Source organism: Galeopterus variegatus, unplaced genomic scaffold (genome assembly GCF_000696425.1).
Source record: "Galeopterus variegatus unplaced genomic scaffold, G_variegatus-3.0.2 Scaffold3350, whole genome shotgun sequence".
NCBI lineage: Eukaryota > Metazoa > Chordata > Mammalia > Dermoptera > Cynocephalidae > Galeopterus > Galeopterus variegatus.
Genome location: NW_007729461.1, coordinates 180,369 through 204,577, shown reverse-complemented (window position 1 = coordinate 204,577; position 24,209 = coordinate 180,369). Strand labels below are relative to the sequence as shown.

At 39.2% G+C, this 24,209-nt stretch overlaps 1 protein-coding gene across 1 annotated transcript in view; it reads right to left on the bottom strand.

Annotated features, from left to right (window-relative positions):
• Positions 1-24,209, bottom strand: part of LOC103600452 (von Willebrand factor A domain-containing protein 8) — a gene marked incomplete at its 5' end in the record, with an annotated part of 202,468 nt that overhangs the window by 11,969 nt on the left and 166,290 nt on the right. Inside the window, 2 exons of the mRNA XM_008584728.1 lie at positions 9,108-9,266; positions 11,300-11,425. Of these exons, the coding sequence (XP_008582950.1) occupies positions 9,108-9,266; positions 11,300-11,425 (285 nt within the window). The remainder of the gene's footprint in view (positions 1-9,107; positions 9,267-11,299; positions 11,426-24,209) is intronic.

Sequence of the window (24,209 nt, the reverse complement as noted above, 5' to 3'; positions counted from 1 at the left end):
CGTTGCCGGACCCGGAAAAAAAAAAAAAAAAAAAAAAAAAAAAAAAAAGAAAACAAATGCTGAGTTTCAGTCTAAGACAAAAGTTTATTGTCAATTAAAGATGTTTATAATACTCAGAATGCAAAGAAAGCTCTGCTAAGAACAAAGCTCTATTAGCATTTTTATGAATAAGATTCATGTTTAAATTGCTGTTAGGAAAGATGATCATTTGCTAGTGTTAGGAGGGGCTGTGCTTTATTATGCACCCACATTAGAAGTAGGTATGAGACAACATCTGAGGGTGGTTCTGAAGACTGACAATGTGTGAAATTCTAACTTCCTTCAAGAAATCTAAACACACCATTGTAAGATGGCACTACTGACTTTGGGCAGCAAAGGATTAAAAGATAAATATGTGCATTTAAAAAGCTAAGAGAAGTGCCAACAGAACCCTAGGGTGTTAGTTAGCATCTATAATTTTAGCAGGCTAACCTTTCTTCATGTTATAGAAGTCAGTGTAGAAAGAATAACATTCTGAAAGGTCAAGGATTCTAGACTTGGCTCTGCCACGAACAAGCTTTTTTACTTAGAGCAACTCACTTAACCTCCTCAAACCTTGTTTCTGCCTTATAAACAGTGCTGGCTTAGAAAATCTCTAACACTGTACGTGTGTTAAGTCACTTAACCTTTCTGACAAACAGGGATAATTTCTATTTTACCCCTCACAAGGTCATTAAAAGGATAGGAGAATACATGTAATGACTATAATGTTCAGTGGTTGTATATTCACTATAGTTTACAAAGTGCTTCCATACATCTCATCTTATTTTGATTCTCTCCATGACCTTTGAGTGGAGGTGTATCTCTATTTCACCAATGAAGAAATTGATGCTGGGAGAGATTAACAGACTTTCTTAAGGTCTGGATCTAGTGTTGGCACAGGTGGAAGCCAAACGCAGGTGTTCTGACTCTAAACCCATTGTTTTTACTATAGAGAAATGACCAAGCCCCAACTACCCCTCCCCTTCCATCTCTACTTATATTTTGGAAGGGTTGGCATGGCCAATATTTCTATGTCAACAATTGAATCAATTCTGAATTCTTTTTCAACTTTGAATGGTCTCAGAAATGTCTGTATATCCTTCTTTGGTCCTATCTCCATGTAGCAATAATAATATATTCAAAGCCTAAAGTGATAGGATGACTGTTCTCCATTTTTAAACCTGTGAAACACTCCTGAGACATTGGGAATAGGTTAATTACAGACACTGAACTTATTTTTGGTAGAAAATATTTTCCCAACAGGTGCTTGTTTGTGAAGCATATCTTTCCATGTCCTTCTGGGAGTTAACCCAGCCTTTCTGACCCAGATATCTTTGAGAAAAGTTTATCTATTATACCTCCTTTAGATGGTAAGATGCCAAGGATAGGAGACCATAGAGTACTTTATGTAAATGGTACACTTGCTCCTGAATTACGTTTTAAAAAAATACTGATTGGGCAAAAATAAAATGGCTTCAAGAAATAGGGATAAAACATCAACTAAGAAAAGAGCCCTGAAGTGGAAGTCAGGAATCTTGGCTTTTCACTGCAGCTGTGTTGATATAGACAAGCCCAGAAAAACTTAAACCTGCACCTGTACTTCCGCATTTTGTTTTTGTTTTGCATTTTGTTTTTGTTTTGCTTTTGTAACACCGGCTATTTTTTGTAGTGTGGATTTCGAGAGAAGGAAACCTACAACCCGGAAGAATGTAACCTATATAACCCTTTGTAAGCCTGGAGTCGGAGTTCAGACTTTGGAGTGTGAACTCCTTTGGGCCGGCTAGTGTAATAAATCTTTGAGTTCTCCAACCCTCTGAGTGACACTTGGTTTCTTGCTTGGTTTCTCCGTAGTCTGTTCTGTAACAGTGTGACCTCGGGCAAAGCACAGGTAACCTCTTTGAATCTTATTTTCTCATCTGTAACACAAAAAGTTTGGAGATAATAATTTCCAAGATCATTTCTACCACCAAGGTTTTATGAAAATTCAATGGTATACTCAAGAATTGGAATGAAAAATACTGCTTCTCTTAGTTTTAGAAACACCTATGCCTTGTTTTCCTTCATCAAGAGAGTGAATCATCTAAATCTGAGGATTGAAGATACCTTTTCCAAAAAGAAAGTCCTCAGAGTATATAAGAAATAATAATCCAGTATTGTCTCTAGAACAGTGGATTTCTAACTTTTTCTTTCCCTTTAAAAATTTTTAGTAGTGGAACCCTTTCTCCAAATGAAATATTACACAAAAGCCCAGCTTATGAAACATCATGCAGTATCAATATAAGTGGAATTGTTTTAGTTGAATAGGGGATGAAGGAAGATGGGGCAAAAAGTGCTGCCCACTCACTCTGCCCACCCCCTTCAACAGTTCCTTGATACACTGTTAGAAAACCACTGCCTTAGAATATAGTTTATATGCCTTCATAGAAACAATAAATTTGAAGTCCCCCCCCCCTTTTTTTTCAAAGACCAACTTCTGAATAACTGAATAAATGTGTTTTCTGGTGTCCCTATTTAAGTGCTTGGTGGAGAAATAATCTCCAACTTTGGTGTTATTGAGTACTTAGAAGAAAAAATGAAGGCATTAGGAGCTTTTGGAAAGGGGGTCTATTTTAAGAGTACAGAGAAAACATTCCCAGGGGCTTGGAGAAATCACAAGGAACAGACTGGAATGAAGGTAAAGGAAAAAAATGCTTCCTGACTAAAATGGCTCACATAACCGTTACTATCCCACCCTCTACTCCAGTGTTTAAGCACTATATGAACATTAAAAATTATGTTGGTTGTAAGATTAAAGGAATTCATGCTGATCATAAGCAAATAATGTTGCTCATCTTAAGTGACCTACTGTGAATGCTATTCCTGGAATGAGTGAATTCAGTTGGTAGAACAATTATGAGAAACTAAATAGCTTAGAAATGTGTCCTGCCACAGAATTACCTTTCTTTCTCAGTAACTCCTGCTTGTGGGTCCCTGTGGTTTGGTATGGGTTATGCTAATGTGGAATAAAAAGCGGAGGCTGACTCCAAATGAACCTCCTGAATCTGGACTGTAATGACCCACAGCTCAGGAGCTGAGCCTAAGCCAAACAAAACACAAAGCAGATGCCAAGAGAGACGGCGAAGAGTCCAGATCACCAGACCAGGCCAGTGGCTTCCGAAGGTTTCAAAGCAAATATAGACTAGACACCTTTACAGCCCAGGGATAACTGCAGGAAGATGACATTAAAAACTGTCTGGAACTGGGGGACAGAGTCTCAAATTGCACCCTGACCCACAGCTCAGGAGCTGAGCCTAAGCCAAACAAAACACAAAGCAGATGCCAAGAGAGATGGCGAAGAGTCCAGATCACCAGACCAGGCCAGTGGCTTCTGAAGGTTTCAAAGCAAATATAGACTAGACACCTTTACAGCCCAGGGATAACTGCAGGAAGACGACATTAAAAACTGTCTGGAACTGGGGGACAGAGAGTCTCAAATTGCACCACTGAATTCCTAAAGACACCACATGTGATACCACTCTGGGCTATGGAATATACATTTTTCACTAGGACCTCCTCCAACTGTCATCTGCTCATGTATCATTTTATATTTTCTGAGTAAATTACATCCTTTCATTAGTTATTCCTACTCCTTATGCCTCTTTCACAAATGAAAAAATGAAAGTTCAGAGAGATTAAATAGTTGAATATGATCATGTAACATAAAGATGTAGAATAGAGTGCATGGTACATGGCTACTTGATGTCATGTACCAAGTATCTCTGAGAGGAGACCAGAAAACCCACTGACAGTGGTCGCCACCAGAGAGGGGAGTTTGGAGCTGGGGGCAGGGAGGGAATTGCCTTGGGTTGAATGTCCCCCCAAAACTTAGTCCCCGCTGTGACAGTGTAAAGAGGGTAGGAAGTCGTATTATAGGAACTGAAAGTTGGGACCTTAAGAGGTGATTAGATTGTAGGACCATGCCATAGTGAATGGAATAAAAATGGTGGTCAGGGGTGTGGTTCTGAGGGCTTTAAGAGAAGAGAGAGTCTGTCTTTCTGCTCTCTCTGCTCCACCATTTCGCAATGTGATACCCTGCCGTCACTGAAGTCACCACCAAAGAAAGCCTTGACCTGATGTGTTCCCTGGACTTTGGACTTGCTAGCCTCTGAAACTGTAAGCAATAAATTTTGTTTTCTTTATAGATCACCCAGTTCTGTGTATTTTGTTATAAGCAACAGAAACAGACTACTACAGGGAGTGAGCAGAGGCGTACTCCTCCTCACTTTTCTCCTTTTGTACCTTTACATGTTGTACTATGTGCGCCCGTTACCTATACCCCCAAATTTAATTAAAAACAAAAAAGCTCTCACAGAATGTAAGTCACTCCATCCTACCTCCTTCCTGCCCTCTAAAGGGGAAACCTGAAGAGCCATAGCAGAGATAAGGTCTCATACATGATGGCAGGGATGGTAGAAGGCTAAAAGTCTCCAGTGTTACCAATGTGGAGAGAAGGCCTGTTAGGAGTTTGGGAAATATAGGGGATATTGGGACAAGTGGCACCATGAGAAAGCAACCAGACAAATCCAGAATAAGGGACATTTTACAAGACAACTGAGAGTGACTGTCATTAAAAGCAAAACAAGCTAGTGATCGGGGAGGTGACTGTTCCAGATTAAAAGAGCCTAATGAGACATTACAACCAAAAGTAAGGGGTGGGCTTTGACTGGATCCTGGGTGAGGGACAACTATAAAAGACACTTTGAGACAGTTGGGAAAAGTGAATTTGGATTGCATATTGTAAGATATTACTGGTTTCTTAGGTATAATAACGGTATTGAGGTTGTGTTAGAGAATATTCTTACTCTTAGGAGAAGTATAATAAATTATTTAAAGGTAAGTATTATGATGTTTATAATTTATTTTAAAATGATTCAGAGTGGGGAGACATAAAACAAATGTGGCAAAATGTTAACAACTGGTGAATCTAAGTGAGGGCATATAGGGGTTCATTTTACTGTTGTTCCAACTTTTTTGTAGGTTTAAAATTTTTCAAAATACAAGAGAAGGCAAATAAAGAGGAAAGTTTAAAAATAAACCAAAACAACAACAAAAAAGAAAAAAAAAACTCTAACAAAACAAAACGAGTCCTGGGTTCCATCCTACTCTGCCTCCAAGTAGCCGTCCAACTTTGGGAAAAGCCCTTCATGTTTCTTTGTCTCAGTTTCCTGTCTGTGGAATGAGAAAGCTGGAGTACATGACCTCTGAGGTGACCCCAGTTCTAAAGTCAATGGACATGACAGGAATTTGCAGAAACAGGACTTATATGCCTCCCCTGGTCCCTCTTGTACCTCCAGACACTTGCCCAAGCACGTTTTCCTGACAAAGGTTCAAAGACCTTGTTTTGTGAAGTCCTAAGGTCTTATCCTTCTGTTGGAAAGATTTTAATGCACTGTTTCTTAAGACTTTCTATGGTTAAAAAGTTCTAAAGGAACTGTAGTGAATGGAAGGGTGTATTAGTCCATTATGTGTTGCTATAACAGAATTACCTGAGACTGGGTAATTTATAAAGAAGAGAGGTTTATTTGGCTTATGATTCTGGGACAGCTGCAGGGCCTCAGGCTGCTTCTACTCACGGTGGAAAGTGGCAGGCGGCCAGCGGTACAAGCAGATCACATGGCGACAGGAAGCAAGAGAGAGAAGCAAGAGGAGATGCCAGGGTCCTTTAAACAACCAGCTCTTGTGGGAACTAATAGAGCGAGAACTCACTCACTACCCCTCCTCCCCCAGGGAGAGCATTAATCCATTCATGAGGGATCCGCTCCCGTGACTCAATTAGTTTCCAACACTGCCACACTGGGGATCAAATTTCCATATGAATTTTGGAGGGGACAACACATCCAAATTCCATCAAAGGGGTATGTTTAGAAGTGTAACAAAATGCACAAAACCCCCAAAACCATTAAAATACTGCCTGTTAACCCAGTGATGACCACCAAGCCACCACAGGAAGTGCCCCAGGCTCTCCCAAGCCAGAGTGGAGGGGGCCTGACAGCCTTACCACACCCCCCCGACACCCGCAAAACAGAGATGACCACTGAGCTGCTGCCGGAAGCACCCTGGGCTCATGAGCTGGGGTGGTGGGGGGGACAAGGGCTTTAGCTACAGCCCTCTGACATCTGTACCCAGCCCAGCAATGACCAAGCCACTGCTGGAAGGCCCCAGTCTCTGCTGCAGGAATGAGAGGGTACCATAGGCCTCAACCCCCCCTTCCTCCTTCTCCCACCCTATTTCCTTCCCCTTTCCCCTCTTCTCGTCCCCAACTGCAACAACATCATAGAATGTGGAAAAACCCAGTAATATTAATAAATAAATAAACGTAATAATAACAAAGATTTTTAAAAAACCCTGCCTGTTAAACATCTGATAGCAAAGGTCAAGGGTTTGGATCCCTATATTGGCCAGCTTCCAAAAAAAAAAAAAATCTGATAGCGTAAAAAATGATGAAGGTACTTTAAGCCCTGAAAAAAGTTTATTTTATCTCAGTGTCTTGCTATAATTTCACCTGGGTTTGTCAGTCAGATAATACTATGGTTATCTTCTCAATATGTTTGTGGTTGTACTGGTGAAGACTGAGGAAATCCTTTACACTTTGTGGTAATTGAAGGGAATATCAGCAAAACACAGGAGGGGGTGTGAAGAGGCACGCTTCGTTCGCACCTCTGTCCCTGCGCGTTGCTCACTGAATCTTCTGTCCGAGTGAACAGTTTTCATACGTCTCCTTCACTAGGCTACAAGCTCAACTGTGTATCTAGCAAAGTGCTCTGCTCTCAGCAGGTGCTCAATGAATGTTTGTAATTTTGTTGAATTTAACTGACATCCAGCAGGTCGTCTGGCAATAATTTCATTTGTAACCATCAATTAAAAACAAAACAAAACAACATCTCGTGAAGTACTCATCTCCTTGATATTGTTCCTTTTTTATGTGATATGTCCAGTTTCATTAAAAGTTCTTCCAGATTAGAGACTTAAAAATAAGAATTGTATAAACAGAAATGTCTCTGTACACCCTGCTATGTGACATGAGGAGAAATACCCAGCCCACTCTGACAATCGCACCATCTACCTGGAGGCAACAGAATGCCTCTCAGAACTCTCCATTAGCTTTGCCACCTTCTGCCCTCTGTCTTATCCTTTACCCAGTCCTGGGGAGCAGTGTCAACCAATTTCTTGTTAACTCCTAATAAATCTTCTTTCTAAAAACCTGGAAGATGGAGCTTCACATGTCACAGCAGTTCCACTCTCAAAGATGTAGAAATCCTTTTTCTAACTGGAAATTTTACTCTTTTCATAACTCTGAATCTGCTAATTTCAACAGGGGTATGTTTGCTATGGTTTATAATGTGTTAAAGTCTTTATATAGCTCAAAGAGAGCTGAGGAACACTGAAATTCAAGAACTGTAGAGAGGAAGATGGGCTGATCTAAATATTAGCAGAACCCAATGGTTTTAAAACAGTAGGTGGGGTGTGGGCATTTATGCTGATACAAGAGATGTCTAACCACCTACTGGCCATCCGTGATCCCTGTAATTTAAGCATTACACTTCACCTCATACTAAAAAGGATCTAAAATATTTTTAAATAAATATTTTCTATAAACCCATAAAACACAAAAAAGGCAAAACATAAAAATCAAGAAAAATCTCACATCTGAAGGGAGAGAGGGTCAAGGGAAAGAGAAAGCTGAATCCAAGTCCACAGGCCATAAGACACAACAGTTACCATAGCTAGTCTTTGATTTTGGCTCTGAGCTTTCCAGCAACTAAAACCAAGAGGGAATCTTGACCAGTTCCATGGTTTTCACTAAGCACAAGGGGAAATACATTCTACTTCTTCAAGTGAAACAAATGAAAAGTCCATGTCTTAGTTGTGTGTCCTGCATTTGTACAGAGCCTGGCAATCCATGGCATTCATTGACTAAAGCTGCCCTTTTCCTGCCACTTAATTCTAAAAGGAATTTCTCATGCAGACTTCAGTATGAGGGACCCTGAGAGATTCAGGGTGCAGTCTCCTTAATAACCAGCCTAAAGTAACAGAAGTGATGGGTTTCATCAATCTGTTTCTTGTTGGGTGCATCATAACATAGAGACATGACTCGGGAAAGCAATTCTGGGCACAGGTGGGATGGTGAGCTAAATAGTGATCTAAGATTGTCTATTTCTGAGGACATGTTTAATCCAGAATAAAATCTAGAATATGTATGGATGGACTATGTGTCCTTTACACACACACGCCTACACCTATACCATTTCTCTCAACTGAACTTTTGATAATAATCACACAGCATGTGATTATGCTTAAGGTCATTTACTCTGATAAGGGCCAGAGTGCAGGTGCTCTCAGTGGCTGACTAAGAGCAGATTAACAAGCTCATATCCAGTAGTACAACAGCAGTCCGGGGGATATCTGCACCATGCTCCATGCACACCCTCTGAAATGGAGGGTGCACAGCAAACTGAGCAGGAGCAGAATGGAAGTTGTTTAAATAGGAAGCAGCTTTCCTCCCAGGGTAACCATCTTCACTGTCAGCTGGGGATATATCGATTACCGTGGAAATACTTGGGTTTGGTATTTCCAGTGGGCAATGGCAAACCCATGCCCACGTCGAAAGGGAAAGCGATACTGAGAACAGCGTGCTCTGAGCATGTGCTCAAAGCTTGGAAGGCTGCCTGGCTGGCGATGGGGCAAGAGTGGGTGGGGATGGGGAATTAGGATGAGAACAGGAGGCTCTGAGAAACCTGGGAACAGACTTGTGGTGCATCTAAACAGATGGGTTTTCCCCTTACATTGTGGCTAGCTTCATACAACTTGTAAAGTGCAATGATTTCTTCTGTAGTAATTGGTCCTTTCAATTACAGTATTATTTTCTGGTTATCAGAGAAAAGGTTCACTTTCTCTGCACTGATGACTGAGCTGGTGAGAGGATGAAGCTTTTTGCATGCTCTGATGGAGTCTGCATCCACCTATCCATCATCATGCCCTCACTTGAGGCTGACTGCTGGCAGATGTGGTCAATGACGCCTCTCATCATCCTTGGCTCAGGCCATTACCTTGAACTTCTCCTCATAGTTCTCGAAGGCTTCCATGACCATACACACGGCCTCCATCGAGCGCTCGAGCCGGCCGTCCACCCCGTTAAAGCGGTACATGCTGCCAGACACATCCACCACCAGGCGCAGACGCTTGGGTTTCTGTTGTGGGCTGCCCAGCTAAGGGAAGGAAAGACAGAAAGGTCTGTGAACCACAGAACCACCACTAGCTGCTGTCTTGGGGATCTCACACAGGCCTCAGAGTGCCAGCCATGAGGCAGGCATATCAGCTATAGGCTCAGCACTGCACAAAGCTGTCCTGGCAGGTGGGAAGGTGACTATGGATTGTATTTCAGTAAATGGAATTTCAGACTTGTGCTGGTAGTCAGGGCCAGATGGAAATGATTTTCCTCTAGAATATAGACCTTTCAAAGCCCACTCCAGTCTAGTAAAGTTGCCTTACTAAGGCTGATGCCTTAAAAATATGATGTCTTAAAAATAATAATCTGGAAAGATATAAACCCCAACATGTCATTTTTATTTCATGCCTCAGAGTCATTAACTTTAGCAAGAGTTTTGGTTATTTTGGAGAGAAACCTGCATTAATTTTACTTGTACTTGCTGTGTAGTGACCTAAAAATCATTTTCCACCCAGCCCACAAGAAACGTCAGATTCCTAAAACAAGGTTATGTGAGAGGGGGCCTGGCAAGAACTTAAGAAAAATATTTTTTAAATGTTTTTGTCTTTGCTGAGCTTTCGGTTTGCTCCTCCTTTCAGTTACTGAACTACTGCTTCTCTTTCCTTTTCTTGGCAGTTAAAAGCACGAAAGTGGCATCTCACTGCTGTCTAGCGACAATTGTCAATTAAAATGTGAAACTTATGAAATTCAGTTTGATTTTGGACCCATGCCTGCCAATTTGCAGAATTAAAAAAAAAATCTGTCAGTTTTATTGACACACAAACACACACACAAAAAAAGGAAGAAAAAATATTCCAGTTTATTCTGTTACAATATACATGTTAACATGTATGGAAATTAATGAGCAGAGTCAGTAATTTCGAGAAAATACTGTGGGTATTAGAACATAATGGTTTGAGGTAAATTCAACATATTTCTTAAAAACTTGGTGAGTCTGCCCAAATTAAGAACACTGCCACATATGCTTCCATGACTACTCACAGTTTCAGATGTATCCAAACTCTTGTGTTGACCACAATGAGTCAGTAAAGAAAGCAGTTGTTGACTCATACCAATGACACAGAAATAAGAACTCCTCAAATTACCACCAGATCCTTTCTGAATAAACATTTAAATGGAGTGACTCTCCTACTTCCCACCAGTCAGTGCACCCCCAGCTCAGTGGCTACTCAGCAATTCTGGCTATGCAGGGATACAGGAAATCGTGGAGCTTTCCAAAAGACTCAATATTTCACCCGGTCGTCATTTGTTTTGCCATTGTATTGCAAGCATTTTAAAATTATGGCTGTCTAAAAATTTCACATACTACTATTAGAGTTAAGGGAGAATTCCATATTCTCTAAAATTTTCTTTATTTTTGTGATGGACACAGATCTTTAAAGTAACAGAAGAGTGGAAAATCACCAAGATTGCTCTATTGTTTTCTCTTGATTAATAGACACAGTGGGTGTCTTCAGTTTCCCTTCCAGCACATCTGCTCTGTGCCCTGGGAGCTGATCTGCACGGACCTTGGCTTCTCGTGGGTTCTGCTGGTGGGCAGTACCGGCAGGAAATCAGAGGGTGAGGTTGGGGTATTTGTTCCCTCCGCTCTTTCTCTGCTGTTGCTCGCGGGGTGGCTTCCCTTCTACTGACGGCCACAGCTCCCTAAACCACCTTCTCTACGTTCTAGTAACTGCTCTCTTGCTCTTCCTTTTGAGACCTAGAGGTGAGTTTGGTCACTATCTTTTTCATTTTCCTAAACCCCACCTCTACCTTTTTAAATAGTCTTTGTATTAACTGTTCCTTAAATTACCCAGTTTGAGCATGCCTTATATTTTTTTGCTGGAACATTGACTTGTACAATAAAAAGTATAATATTTATGCTTTTTCTTCTTCTGCTTTATTATTTTACATAATGCTTTCCTTGGTTGCCATATTCAATGTTTATGGTGTTTTGACACAACTCAAGAAAGCAGCTTCTGTAAAGCAGGCTGAACAATGCAGATCTGAGGCTGCTAGTTCCCCGTTACTTACTTGTGGCTCCTGCTCACCCCGACGTTTGTAGATAGCTTTTTCTCCAGTCAGCCCATCAATGATCTTGGCATCATCTAGTTCCCCAGTAGCTTGGTGTCTTAGCCACTGTCTTTCTTTTCCTTTTGCCTACAATGACACACACACAAAACCTTATTTTAATTAGTCCTGCATAGTCTCTGACACACTTTGTGTGTGAATAACAGGAAACACACCCCGGATCTCTTCCATAAGTGATGGTTCTGCATGAACACAGTTGCATAAATGGACTCGTTTCTGCTCTGCTGACAAAAAAATGTCCTTTGTGTGGATTTTGTCAGTTTTAATTGTTTTAATATATAGAACAATAAAATGAGCTCACTTGAAGCACATATGAACAGGAATATAGTATGCAAACAAACTCCCGGAGAAATGTTCAATATCTGGAAATTAATGGTGATGCATTTTTTATGGATTTTCTGTCACAGTGCTTCTAGAAAATGTATCAGGTAACAAAAAAATCAGCTTGAACTTGTTAACATTGTCTGCAAACACAGAAAAAAAGTGATCTTCGGAACTCTTCCTTTTGGAAAATCATTTGTTACTCAAGTTCCCCATGACTTACTGTGCAAGTGGAAACAGCCAAAAACAATGGTCTGTGAGCATTTTGTACCCCACACATCTCTCTGATCTTCTGTATTCAGCATTGCTTTTCTAAAGGTATTTCCAAATAATACTTGCCACAATAACTTACAACTAAGCCAGATAGACAAAGATGGTAGTTCAATGATAAAAGGATTATAGTATCCCCATCAAGGCATTTGTTTATTACAGCCAACAACTATATTTACATTAAGAAGTGAGAAGAATAGATAAAATGTTTTTATGCATGCAAATTAGAGTAGTAGTGAAGATCATGCACTCTGGAGTTACCTGGCCTGGTTCTAACAGTCCTTTCAACACTACCAGGTATCTGACCTGAGGCAAACGACTTAACTGTTTGCACATGTTTCCTTGTCGCTAAAATGAAGATAACATTAGTATCTACTTTAGTGAATTATTGTAAAGATTAAATGAGAAACTACATGGGATTAGCTAAGAATGAGCCTGGCAATCTATGTTAGCTGGTACTATTAGTAACAGTAGTAGGTGAAACACATTAAGGACAACTAAGTCCGTATTAAGTTACACATGCTTCCATCACTGTGTCATTGGAGGCAGCTGTGTGATAGTATTGTCACTGAAAATGCAAGGCTAAGCCTCAGACAGCCGGTGTCTGTGATGTGCAGATTAGCCAATATACAAAGAAGCTCCACACAATATAAATCTGGGTAGTACTAACTGTATTGTTTTCCTGTTCCTGATACCCTGGCTATAAACAGGGAGAAACTACCATATTTGAATACAGATATATTATGTGTTCCTTGGGGGCATGCTCTTTGCAGATGTGTGCTCTTGGCAAGAATTCCATGATCTCTCAGGAAAATGGGTCATACTAGAGCATAGCTATCATGTCAAAATCGATAAGATACAGTTACAGGTGGTAGGAGGAAGGAGTGAGCACAGTTTTCTAGAATCCCTTCCCACTGGTCTGTGGATCAGAGAGACAACCTTGACCACACAGAGCCATTCTTCTCAGGCCTCCTGCCCTGCACCAGTGATTGGGACTTGGCTACCATCTCCTCTTTCCTGTCATTCCTGGTGTCTGGGGTGGATAATTCCTTAGGCTTCCGGGATCCTTAATGCTGGAAATTGCTATTATGGATCACCATTTAGGTGCTTTTCAATCCAGACATTCTGTGACTCTTGGAGGTGCCAAGCTGTAGAGCACTAGCTTCTCATGCCTTTCATAGATGAGGACAGATTCTCATAGACTAGTCTAGTCTGGGATACTAAGCACTGAAGATAATAAAAGAGAACACAGTAGCAGTGGTTAGCTGCTATCAAAGCAGCATGGAAGTTGGATTCTTGAGCTGGGTTTAAGAGGAATACAGGATTAAATTGGAATGAGATTAAATGTCATGCCACATTAACAGCCATGCCACTGTTATCATTAAACACTGATCTTCCAAGTTTCATAAATACATTGATGAGTCAATGATCCTAAGGACTCCCTACCCAATCTCACTAGCTGCTTCATGGTTTTATTAATCAGTGATGCTTTCATCATGTAAAGAACCATTGCACTGGCTGCAGATTAAGTAATTTTTATGATTTTTAATGTAGATCATAACTGTAGTAAATTAAATTTGAACCCTACCATCTAACCGTAGGTGAAATATAAAATACTAAAATTCCAACTAATAATTCCACTCCCCTCTCATATTTTGGTGTTTGTGAAAACAGAATATATCTTATAACTGATGGCAAAAGAAACTTGCCAAGATAACAGGCAAAGCGGTTAATTTGTGACCTGGCTGATGGAGGTGGAAGACATACATATGACCTTGGCTGAACAGGGATCATCTCACTGAATTATCTCTATTGACAGTACAGATAATTGACTTTTAACTTCGGTTAATATTTCTAATTATTATTTTAAATGGCTTCAAAAACATTACAATAGAGCGTTTGAGTAATAGGCAAAAAATGGAGCATTAGGATGCAAATATACTATAAGTGAAGCAAGATTCTTTGCTGTACAAATGACTACTCTTGCAATAAGACTTACAAAGATAAGATTCCCCCAAGAGGGAGAATTTGGGTTTAAATTTTCAGGAGAACATACGCAGAGAGGACTGCATGTCATAGGCTAGGCCTTGCATTTAAAGAGAGGGGAAGCCTCTAAATTCATGAAATAGATTGCAGAATGCTTAAAGATAAAAGAAGCTGGGGTGACTTATTCAAGTACCATGAAGGACTATTAGTTGGACACTACACACCTGTCAAAAATTCAAGGGGAGCTGTTAAATTACAGTGATATGTAATTCACTTAAGCAAAATATGTAATTCTCAGTTTAGCCAAAAAAGAAATTTAGAGAATATCACAGGTTTTGATAAGATTAGAAATTATACTGTTAATCCTCAAGGAATTGAAGAGGTCCAGATCATCAGCATGGGTTATGAAAAAAGAAAGCAGTGTGTCACCCTCTAGTACATTACCGTGTTTTATTTTCTTCATACTTTTCACCTTTTACAAATGTCTTGTTTACTTCTTTGTCTCTATTATCTACCTGCTCCACCAGAAAGTAAGATTCATAGGAGCAGAGCCCTTATCTGCTTTGTTCACTGGTGTAACCCTACAGTTCAGAATAGTGCCTAATCCACAGTAGGTGTTCAATAAATATTTGTTAAATGAAAGTTCAATGCTTACTATAAAATACTAAGTAATAAAAGTATGATATAAATGCATGCATATACAGTATTATCTCAATGTATACACATTTATACTTCCAGGAAATATATCTTTGAGACCAGATTGCAGGTTATGGAGAACAGGGCTTCTGAAATTTTAATGTGCATACAAATAACTTGGGGATCTTGTTAAAATGCAATTTCTGATTCAGCAGGTCTGGGCTGGGGCCTGAGACTGCATTTCTAACAAGCTCCCAGGTGATGTCAATATTGCAGGCCCACAGACCACCTATTGAAGAGCAAGGACCCAGAGAATTCCTGGAGACCACAACCAGTCTATGCACTGCCTTTCAAAAATGACTATACAGAAGTACACTAGCAAAGACCTGACCTCTCTCTGAAGTTTGCTCCTTACTACAGACAAGCTGCTAAAATGGTGTCGAGATCTCTTCATCTTCACAGTGATGGCTGCAACTATTACTTTTTTTCCCTGAAAGTACCAAACTTCATTTTACTAAAAAATCTATCAAGAGAATGGGAAGCCAAAGACTGGGAGAAAATATTTGCAAGACCGTTATTCAAAATATACAAAGAACTCTTTAAAAGTCAACAGTCAGAAAATGATTTAAAAAACGGGCAAAAGACTCAAGCAGATACTTCATCAAAGAAGATACATAGATGACAAACATACAAAAAGATGTTCAACATCATATGTCATTAGGGAATTACAAATTTAAAAAATGGTGAGATATCACTACACACCTATTAGAATAGCCAGAACGCAAAACACTGACAACACCAAATGCCGGTAAGGATATGGAGCAAACAGGAGCTCATTCACTGCTGGTGCGAATGCAAAATGCCTCAGCCACTTGAGAAGATGGTTGGGGAGCTTCTCACAAAACAAAACAAAACATATTCTTATTATACAATACAGAAATTGTACTCTTTAGTATTTACTCGAATGAGTTGAAAACTTATGTCTACACAAAAACCTGCACTGATGATGTTTATAGCAGTTTTATTCATAATTGTCAAAACTTAGAAGCAACCAAGACATCCTTCAGTAGGTGAATGGATGAATAAACTATGGTGCATCCAAACAAAGCAATATTATTCAACACTAAAAAGCAACAAGCTATCAAGCCATGAAAAGACATAGAGGAACTTAAATGCATATTTCTAATTGAAAGAAACTAATCTGAAAAGTCTACATACTATATGATTCCAACCATGTAACATCCTGGAAAAGTAAAAACTATGGAGACAATAAAAAGGTCAGTGGTTGCCAGAGATGAGGGGGGAGAGAAGGATGAACAAAGAACACAGGATTTTTAGGGCAGTGAAACTATTCTCTATGATACCATAATGGTGGATACATGCCATTATACATTTGTCCAAACCTATAGAATGTACAGCATCAGGAGTGAACCCTAATGTAAACTATGGACTCTGGGTGAAAATGATGTGTCAATGTAGATTCATCAATTTAAAAAAATGTACCACTCTAGTGGGGGATATCAATAGCAGAGGTAACTGTGTGTGTGGGGGGAGGTGGGGCAAGGATATATAGGAACTCTACTTTCTGCTCAATTTTGCTATGAACCTAAAACTGCTCAAAAAAGAAAGTATATTAAAAAAATCTGCTTACACCTCCTCCCACAACCAGGAACACCGCTGCTGCCATGGGGCCCACTCAGGGTCTTGAGGCATGGAGCTGGAGGTCACCACTCCCACCCACAACCAGGCAAGGAGCATGCCAAAAACACCAGTTCCATGCAGGTGGCCCACCACAGCCACCACAATAGCCACAGCTGCCACAAAAATGGCTAGATGCCACAACAATAGCCACAGCCACTGTGCAGGTGGTCTGCCAGCCACTTGACTCCATTGACACAAGGAGAGTCACCAGCAGAGACCATAAAAAAGAAGAGGATGTCTCTGTCCACAAAACCCACTCCAGAGTAATAGAAAAAGCATCTGCTCTACAATAATGGTGGGGGACCCGAATACCCCTCTCTCAGCTCTGGACAGGTCATCTAGACAACAAATCAACAGAGTAACCATTAATCTTTTAGAAGGAGAGAACAAATCTAGGCTCATAAGAGGTGGGAGGGAGGGAGTTAGAGGGGAATGGGGAGAGATTGGATAAGGGGCATAAAGAATAAATGTGATTTGTAATAATGAATATGCTAATAATATTGATTTGATCAACATACATTGTACACAGGTGATAGTAGTCAACACCGAACCCCCAAAACATGTATAATCAATTATGCTTCAATAAAAAAAAATCTGGTTACAAATATAATGGTAGCTCTTTACTATGCAGAATTTATTTTCATTTCAGGAATGTAATAATCAGGACAAAGAGTGGATCTGGTAGAAAAAGCACCAGATTAGGATTCAGCGTATGAGAATTCTAGTCTTGGTTCACTTTGGACAAGTTATTAAAATCCTCTGGGTCTCAGTATTTCCATCTTCAAATGAGAGGGCACTCAGTCAATGTCTGTTTGAGGTATAAAAGTCAATATTTAATTATAATAAAAGTCATCAGTATTTAGAGAATGATTTCCCAGTTAATTTTTTTTTACCCTTTGCCTCTTCCTAATTATATCACATAAAGAATGGTGAGGACAGTAACATTTTTTCAAATAACTGGAAATAACTTTCAATTTGTAAACTTCTAAAAATAAACTGATTAAGGATGCTAAACAGTGACTTTGAAGGAATCGTTTTCCACTGGTAAGTCTATTTCTCAATAACAGAAAATAGGTCAATTGTCTGCTAAATATAAGATGCAACAAATTATGGGAAAAATAATTCTTAGAAAAGCAGTTCATTCCATTAATGTCTATTTTGACATTAATCTTAAGGCAGTTTATTTTAAGCTAGTTTGTTATTAACATCAGCACTCAAAAGGAAGCACAAAACATCTAGGATCTAGCAGCTTTAGTAAATATTGCTAAACAGTTTTCCAAAGTGGTTTTTCCAATTTACATTCCCATGAGGAGTGTATGAGGGTTTCATCCACTTACATCTCACCAACACTTGATATTAAACACAAAATTTTTTTAGCCATTCTGTTGGGTGTATAGTATACTCCATTTTTATTTTTATTTGCAGATAATGAATCACTATGGTACGGCTTGTTACTGATATTCTGGGAACATAAATCAGTAGTTTTGTTTTTGAGAAGTGAAAGTATGTATCAACCTTTTGATCCAGAACTATTAGGCACAAAGATATAATAGTAACACCATTCATTAGTTTTCAAGTATATAACTTACAGATAAATATGGGCAGAAAATTTATCTTCTATCCTCTAGCCAGCCCAGCAATAATTGGAAACTCAAAAGAGGAAGAGGCCTGTCAGAATGGATGCTCTTGGGGGCAATGGGCTGGAGGGGAGCTCTTTAAAAAATTAGTGAAGGCTGAATAGAAATATTTATCATTCTGGACTGTGTATATAAAGACTTCTGTATTTTATGGGACTCATTAAAATACTTCTTGAAATAGTTCCTACTTATTAAAATAATGTGCTTTTATTTATAACAAAGAGTCAAACATATTCTTTAGTATATATTCCTACTGTATGAAGTAAAGTGTCCTTGTAAATATGTCCATCTGTTTTGTATTACACAATAAATTAATATTAATGAGAACTCATTATACAAAAAGCTAGTAAAAAGTCAATGTAACAGACTTTCTAAAAAAGAAATATAGTTTTATTACTTTCATTTAAAGAACACTTAGACTAACTGACATGCTTATAGAATGATGTATTCTGGTTAATTCATTTTCTGGGAAATACTTGGTTAACCAGAAAGTACACACACACACACACACACACACACACACACATCTGTAGCACTGAGAACATTAGAATAAATAAATTTGATGAAAAAAATTATCTTGGGGCCGAGCCCATGGCGCACTTGGGAGAGTGCAGCGCTGGGAGTGCAGCAGTGCTCCCGCCATGGGTTCGGATCCTATATAGGGATGACCAGTTCGCTCACAGCGCTCACTGGCTGAGTGCGGTGCAGCTGGTCTCAAAAAGGACAAAAAAAAAAAAAAATTATCTTGTGGTTTGTGACAATTTGTCTTATGATTTTAGCACTGAAATCATTCTGATTTTTTCAATTGTTTTTAACTGACATAATAATTGTACATATTTATTGGGGTGCAATGTGATATTTGAATACATGTATACAGTGTGAAAGATCAGATGAAGGTAATTAGCATATTCATCACTTCAAACATTTGTCATTTCTTTGTGTTGGGAACATTCAGAATCCTCTCTTCTAGCTATTTGAAATTCTACAATATATTATCATTAACTATAGTTACCCTACAGTGCTATGGAACACCAGAACTTATTCCTCCTACCTGGTGAAAGCACTCTGATTAATCTTACATCCTCACTTAATCAAGACTTCCTTTACCTAAAACTCTACAATCAAGCCAATTTTCTATTAGTCCTTCAGACTTTGTTTAATAAAACAATCAGAAAGACTTAAGTACCAATTTTTGTAGAAGGTATATATACATTCTACAGAATAAAGCATATAGATGATCATCAATAAATACTTGTGGGTGAATGACTAACTGTAAACAGATGTTTGAGGATACCTGGGAACAATGATTTTCTTATTAAACATTAATTCCCATTATTTTAACATTTCTCTGTGCTCAATCAACTTATACTTTTATGCTATTTATCTGTACCATTCAAACAAACAATATTTGCTGGATTAAGGAAAACTTTTGAGTAGTATTTATGAAATAACAAATTATTAATCCATGGAAATATTTTACTTTGTAGTTCTCAATATTTTGACATAGTCATTAAAGACATTTTACTAAAGATCTGTTAGGTTCCTAGGTGCTCTAATAGTGAAAGAGCATTGCAAAGAAAAGGGAAGATATGCACCTTCTTGTCCAAAGGAATTCCATCTTTCTTGAAGTAACATCTTGCAAGGGAAAATGGTGGTTCTTGTACTTAACAAAGACAGTTTTCATTAGGAGAGTTTGTACTCTTGGATGCTGATGTGGAACTAAATCATTACTTTGGGTAACAATTTCCTGTCATTATGTAGTTAGTTTTATGAACAAAAATAATATCAGGTTTTTCCTTCAAGAATTAAATATTTTGTACCTCAAAGGAGCTAGGAACTACACATATCGATGTGCATATATAATAGGCACCTTAAACTTAAGTTCAAAACTGAACCCTAAATTCCACCCCTAAAAACCTGCTCTCTCCAAGTCCTCCCTATTTCAGTAAAAGGCAATGGGCAACCCCACTTTTCCAGTTCAGGCCATACACATAGACGTCATCCTCAACTCCTCTTTCACCCACAACCAATCCACTGGCAAATGTTCCCAACTCCTGGCAGTATCTGGCCATCTCTTCCCATCTCCACACCCATCCTTAGTGCAGCCACCATCTTCTCTCAGCTGGACCACCGCAATAGCCTCCTACGGTCTCCCCACTTTCACCCTTGCCCCCTTACAGCAATCAGAAGAGTCTTTATAAAATATATTGTAATTTGCAAGCAATACATTAAAAAATACCAGCATTATTAAGTCTTTAAAAAGCCTGATTGAATTTATATTCCTCTAATTATTTTCAGGAAAGATAACTATATGTAACAATAAATTGCATACAACATATGCATGTAATTATCATGTAATATAAGTTATTGTGCTTTTATTGAGTTCTATTCCTCTATACCAACTTAACACAAACCAACAGGATTAACCAAAAATCTTCTTGATTTTTGTTTTATTTTTAAAATAATATGGGAATTTGGGCTACGTTTATTACTATTAAATTCACAATTTTTAATATTCTATATCTTTTTAAAATAATTAATTTCGACATTTGAATTTTCTTTTAAACTTATCTACCACAATTCTTTAGACCTGATTCTGTGTTTAACTGCTTCCAATGCTCACTGCCAGTCCTTTTATACCACAAGATTCCCATTCTTAAGGAGTTCTGATTCCTTCTTAATTGGCTGGAATATTTATACACGTGTCTGTGTGTATGTATATATATTTATATATATATATGTATGTACGTGCACATATGTATACATATTTATTTTAAAATTATGTTTTAAAAGGATACTTAAGTGACATATATTTTAAGTCTCTGAATATCTGAAAATGTCCTTCTGTCACCTTTATATATATATATATATATATATATATCGTGTCCGGCAACGGATCGCAACCCTCAGTGTTGCCCCCGTACCGGACCGGGACTGGCAACGGGATCGCAACCCTCGGTGTTGCTCCCGCGCCTCGCTCAGCCAGTGAGCGGGAACCGGTCTGTATGTGGGATCCGAACCCTCGGGCGGGAGCGCCGCCGCGCTTCCCAAGCGGCGCACTATCCAGTGCGCCACCGGGCCGGCCCTGTCACCTTTATATTTTGACTGAGTATAGAATTTTTGGGTTTTCTCCTCAAAATCCTGCAGACATTCTTCTTCTATCTTCTGGCATTCAATGTTTCAGGAACAACTAATGTAAGATTAATATTTTTTTTTCTGACAATGTCTGCTTGAATGCATTTAGGATATTTTCTTTATTTTTGAAATGTTAAAATTCCATGAGGCATTTTGCCTGGAACTCAGTAAAGTTCTTCTGATCCACAGACTCAGGCTTTTGTTCATTTCTGTATAGTTCTGCCACAGCTTTGATTATTGTTTGTGTGTCCTTTTTGGTGGCCTCTTCTCTGGGAATATAATTTGTTCATCCAGCATATGTTTACCGAGCATTTACCATGTACCGACTACTATTCTACTTATTGGGATGGCTCATGGCTCTGTATTTTAGCTCTCTATTCTGTCTTTATCCATCAGCTTTCTTATGGTTTCTACCTCTTTATTTCCTCTGTAGTCTAGAACAACTTTTCAAGTTTTTCATTCATCTTAGTACTTAGACTTAAGACTTCATTGTGTCTGTTCTTTCTTCTTTTAATGTAGATATAAGTTTTGGCGATGCATTCTTAGTTTTCTTATAATCTTTCCGTATTCAACTCCCTCATTATTATTTCTGCTTGCTTCTTGGCCAGCCCTTTTAAAATTCACGTCTTATTTAACATACTCCAAGTTTCTTTGAATTTTGAGAACACAAAGCAGATGTTTTCTAAATTTTACGTTCTCTGAAGAAAATATTCTAGCCTAGTAACATAGTCATCTACATCCTGAAGGCTTGTTACAGGGCAGAATCTTTTCATAGATCCCACGCTACTTCATTTTTGGTGTCCTCATTCTCAAACGATGAGATGGTGACATAAAACTGTTCAGCAACACATTGGATAAATTCTCATTGGTTTCATTCACTCTTCACTTAGTGACTTTAGAATTCTCCTTGAGGATTTTAAACCAGTGTTAGTAGTTGAACTAAATCTACATTACCAGCTCAAGAACTCGGTAGGGAAGGAGTTGGAACTGTGGACAGTCCCAACATGAGAACTTCATCTCCACATCATTTCTTAATGTTTTTGGAAAAGCCATTGCAACAGGGCCAACTTTCAGCATTTGGCTTTTGTTTGATCTACTCTTCAAGCCAAGTTGGGGCTGGGTTGGCCTCTTTCCTGGTATTATTCCTTTTTCAGCTTTCTGTTTGCTGTAACCACTGCATGAAACCTAGACCTCCCAACCCCACTCCTCCCCAGGGTTGCTGCTTTCAAATGCTGCTGCTTGGCAGTGACAAAATGGAGGTCAAGTGATTTGCTTCTCACCAGCTCTAGGGCTCTCTCTTTTCCCTGCCTCTCCAATCAAGGGATCTTAATGAGATTCTGTTAGATCTCATGCACTCACTTGCTAGTAATGCTATTTCTTAGGAAGGTTTCAAAGTGTCTTTGGTAGGTGACCCCTTGCACTATACTTAGCAAAAATTCTTCAAAGCTTCTTGCATGTGAATAGCACCCTTTCCTAATTTCTGCTGTCATGTGGTTATTTCATTGTTCATAGCTTTTTACTATTTTAATCATTTTAATGGTCACCTGGCAAAGACTAAATTAGATGCCCATGTCTGTGCAGCCTGGAAGTCAGGACTATATTTCTAGGCTGCACTGGGTTGCAGTTGTCCTCTCACGGCCACTGAGGCCATGTGCCAAGTGATGAGCCGCTCACATGCTCAGAAAGAATAACTGGCTCTTTGCTGCTCCCCTTGAAATGCAGCCGTTCCTTGATGTAATTGTTTTCACCCTTCCCCTCTCTTTGCTCTGTACTGTTGCCTTGGCTTAGGCTGTCCTCCTATACAGATGACCATAAAGGTAACCACATAGATAACTATATACATATGTAACCCTGTCTGATCCTAAAAACTTCAAATATCATGCTTGACTTTTTTACGTAGGTACCCCCATAGTGAGAAAACATACTAACATCCAAACCAAACACTGGCCTTCTTTGCAAGTCTCTCCTTTTCCTATGCTCCCTATTTCTGTCCTCTAGGGCTTGAAAACCTCCCCATCCCTCTCACCCTTCACCCCACATTCAGTCAGTCACTGTCTTTTGGTCCTACCTCCAAACTGCTTCTTGAATTTATCCCACCCTTTCCGTTTTCATTTCAATGACCCTGGTTCAGGTTCCTATCACTTCTCACCTGAATAACAATTTCATGATGATTTCCTGACTTCCATATCTCTCTTCTCTGAAACTTTCTCACTCCACAGCTGTGAAACTTCCTAAAGAAGATAAAACCATACCACTCTCTTTCTCAAATGTCTTCATGGCTCCTCACTGATTACAGGACACAGTCAGCCTCCTTGGCTGCTCAAGGCACTTCGGGATTCACACTCTCTCTAGTTTCCTCTCCCACTAACCACTTCTCCACACTCTGAACTCTCGTCATGCTGGACTGTTTGCCATTCTCCAAAGAGCCTTGTGTTGAAGTCTTCATCTTTTGCTCAGAAGTTTCTTCTGTGTAGATCTGAGCTTCACAAACTGCTTTCAGTCTGCAAACACTGTTACTGATCCATGACGAAATGAGTAATAGAAACTGACAGTAAGTATTTAGAAACTTGTACGGCAATTTGATGAAGAAATTTTATGTTTGTTGAGTCTAATATTAAAAAATTGGGGTTCATATTTTGTATGCCATTTTTATATCATTTTTTTCAGTAATTCACTTCCATTGTATTTTACAAAAGTATCAGTCCATGCTGGATTGAGAAAACCTGGCCACTCCCCACAGAAGGCTGTCCTTCCACCCCCCACCCCCTGCCCATCCTTAGAAGAGAGTTACCAATTGAAACCACGCCCATCCTTCATGCTCCAGCTCAAACGCCACTTCCTCTGTGAGTTTGCCCCAACTGTCACGTACTTTCCAGACTAGAAATTACTCAGACATTCATCTACATAACCACAGCACATTGTGTCTTCTATTAAAACTGCGCATGTGTCTTCTTCCCTAGAACGTTAGTCATTGAAGGGAAGAACTCTTAGGCAAAATAGATATCTAATAAATGACCACTGACTTAAACAGTTATTACAGACTAAATAAAAAGAACAGGGAAATGCTTTCCATTCTCTGCATATGAGCAAAGTGGGTGCTCAGAATGAAGTCTAAATTCCTTACCTGCCACTCACCTGCCTCTTGGTCCCATGTCCCTGTTTGCATT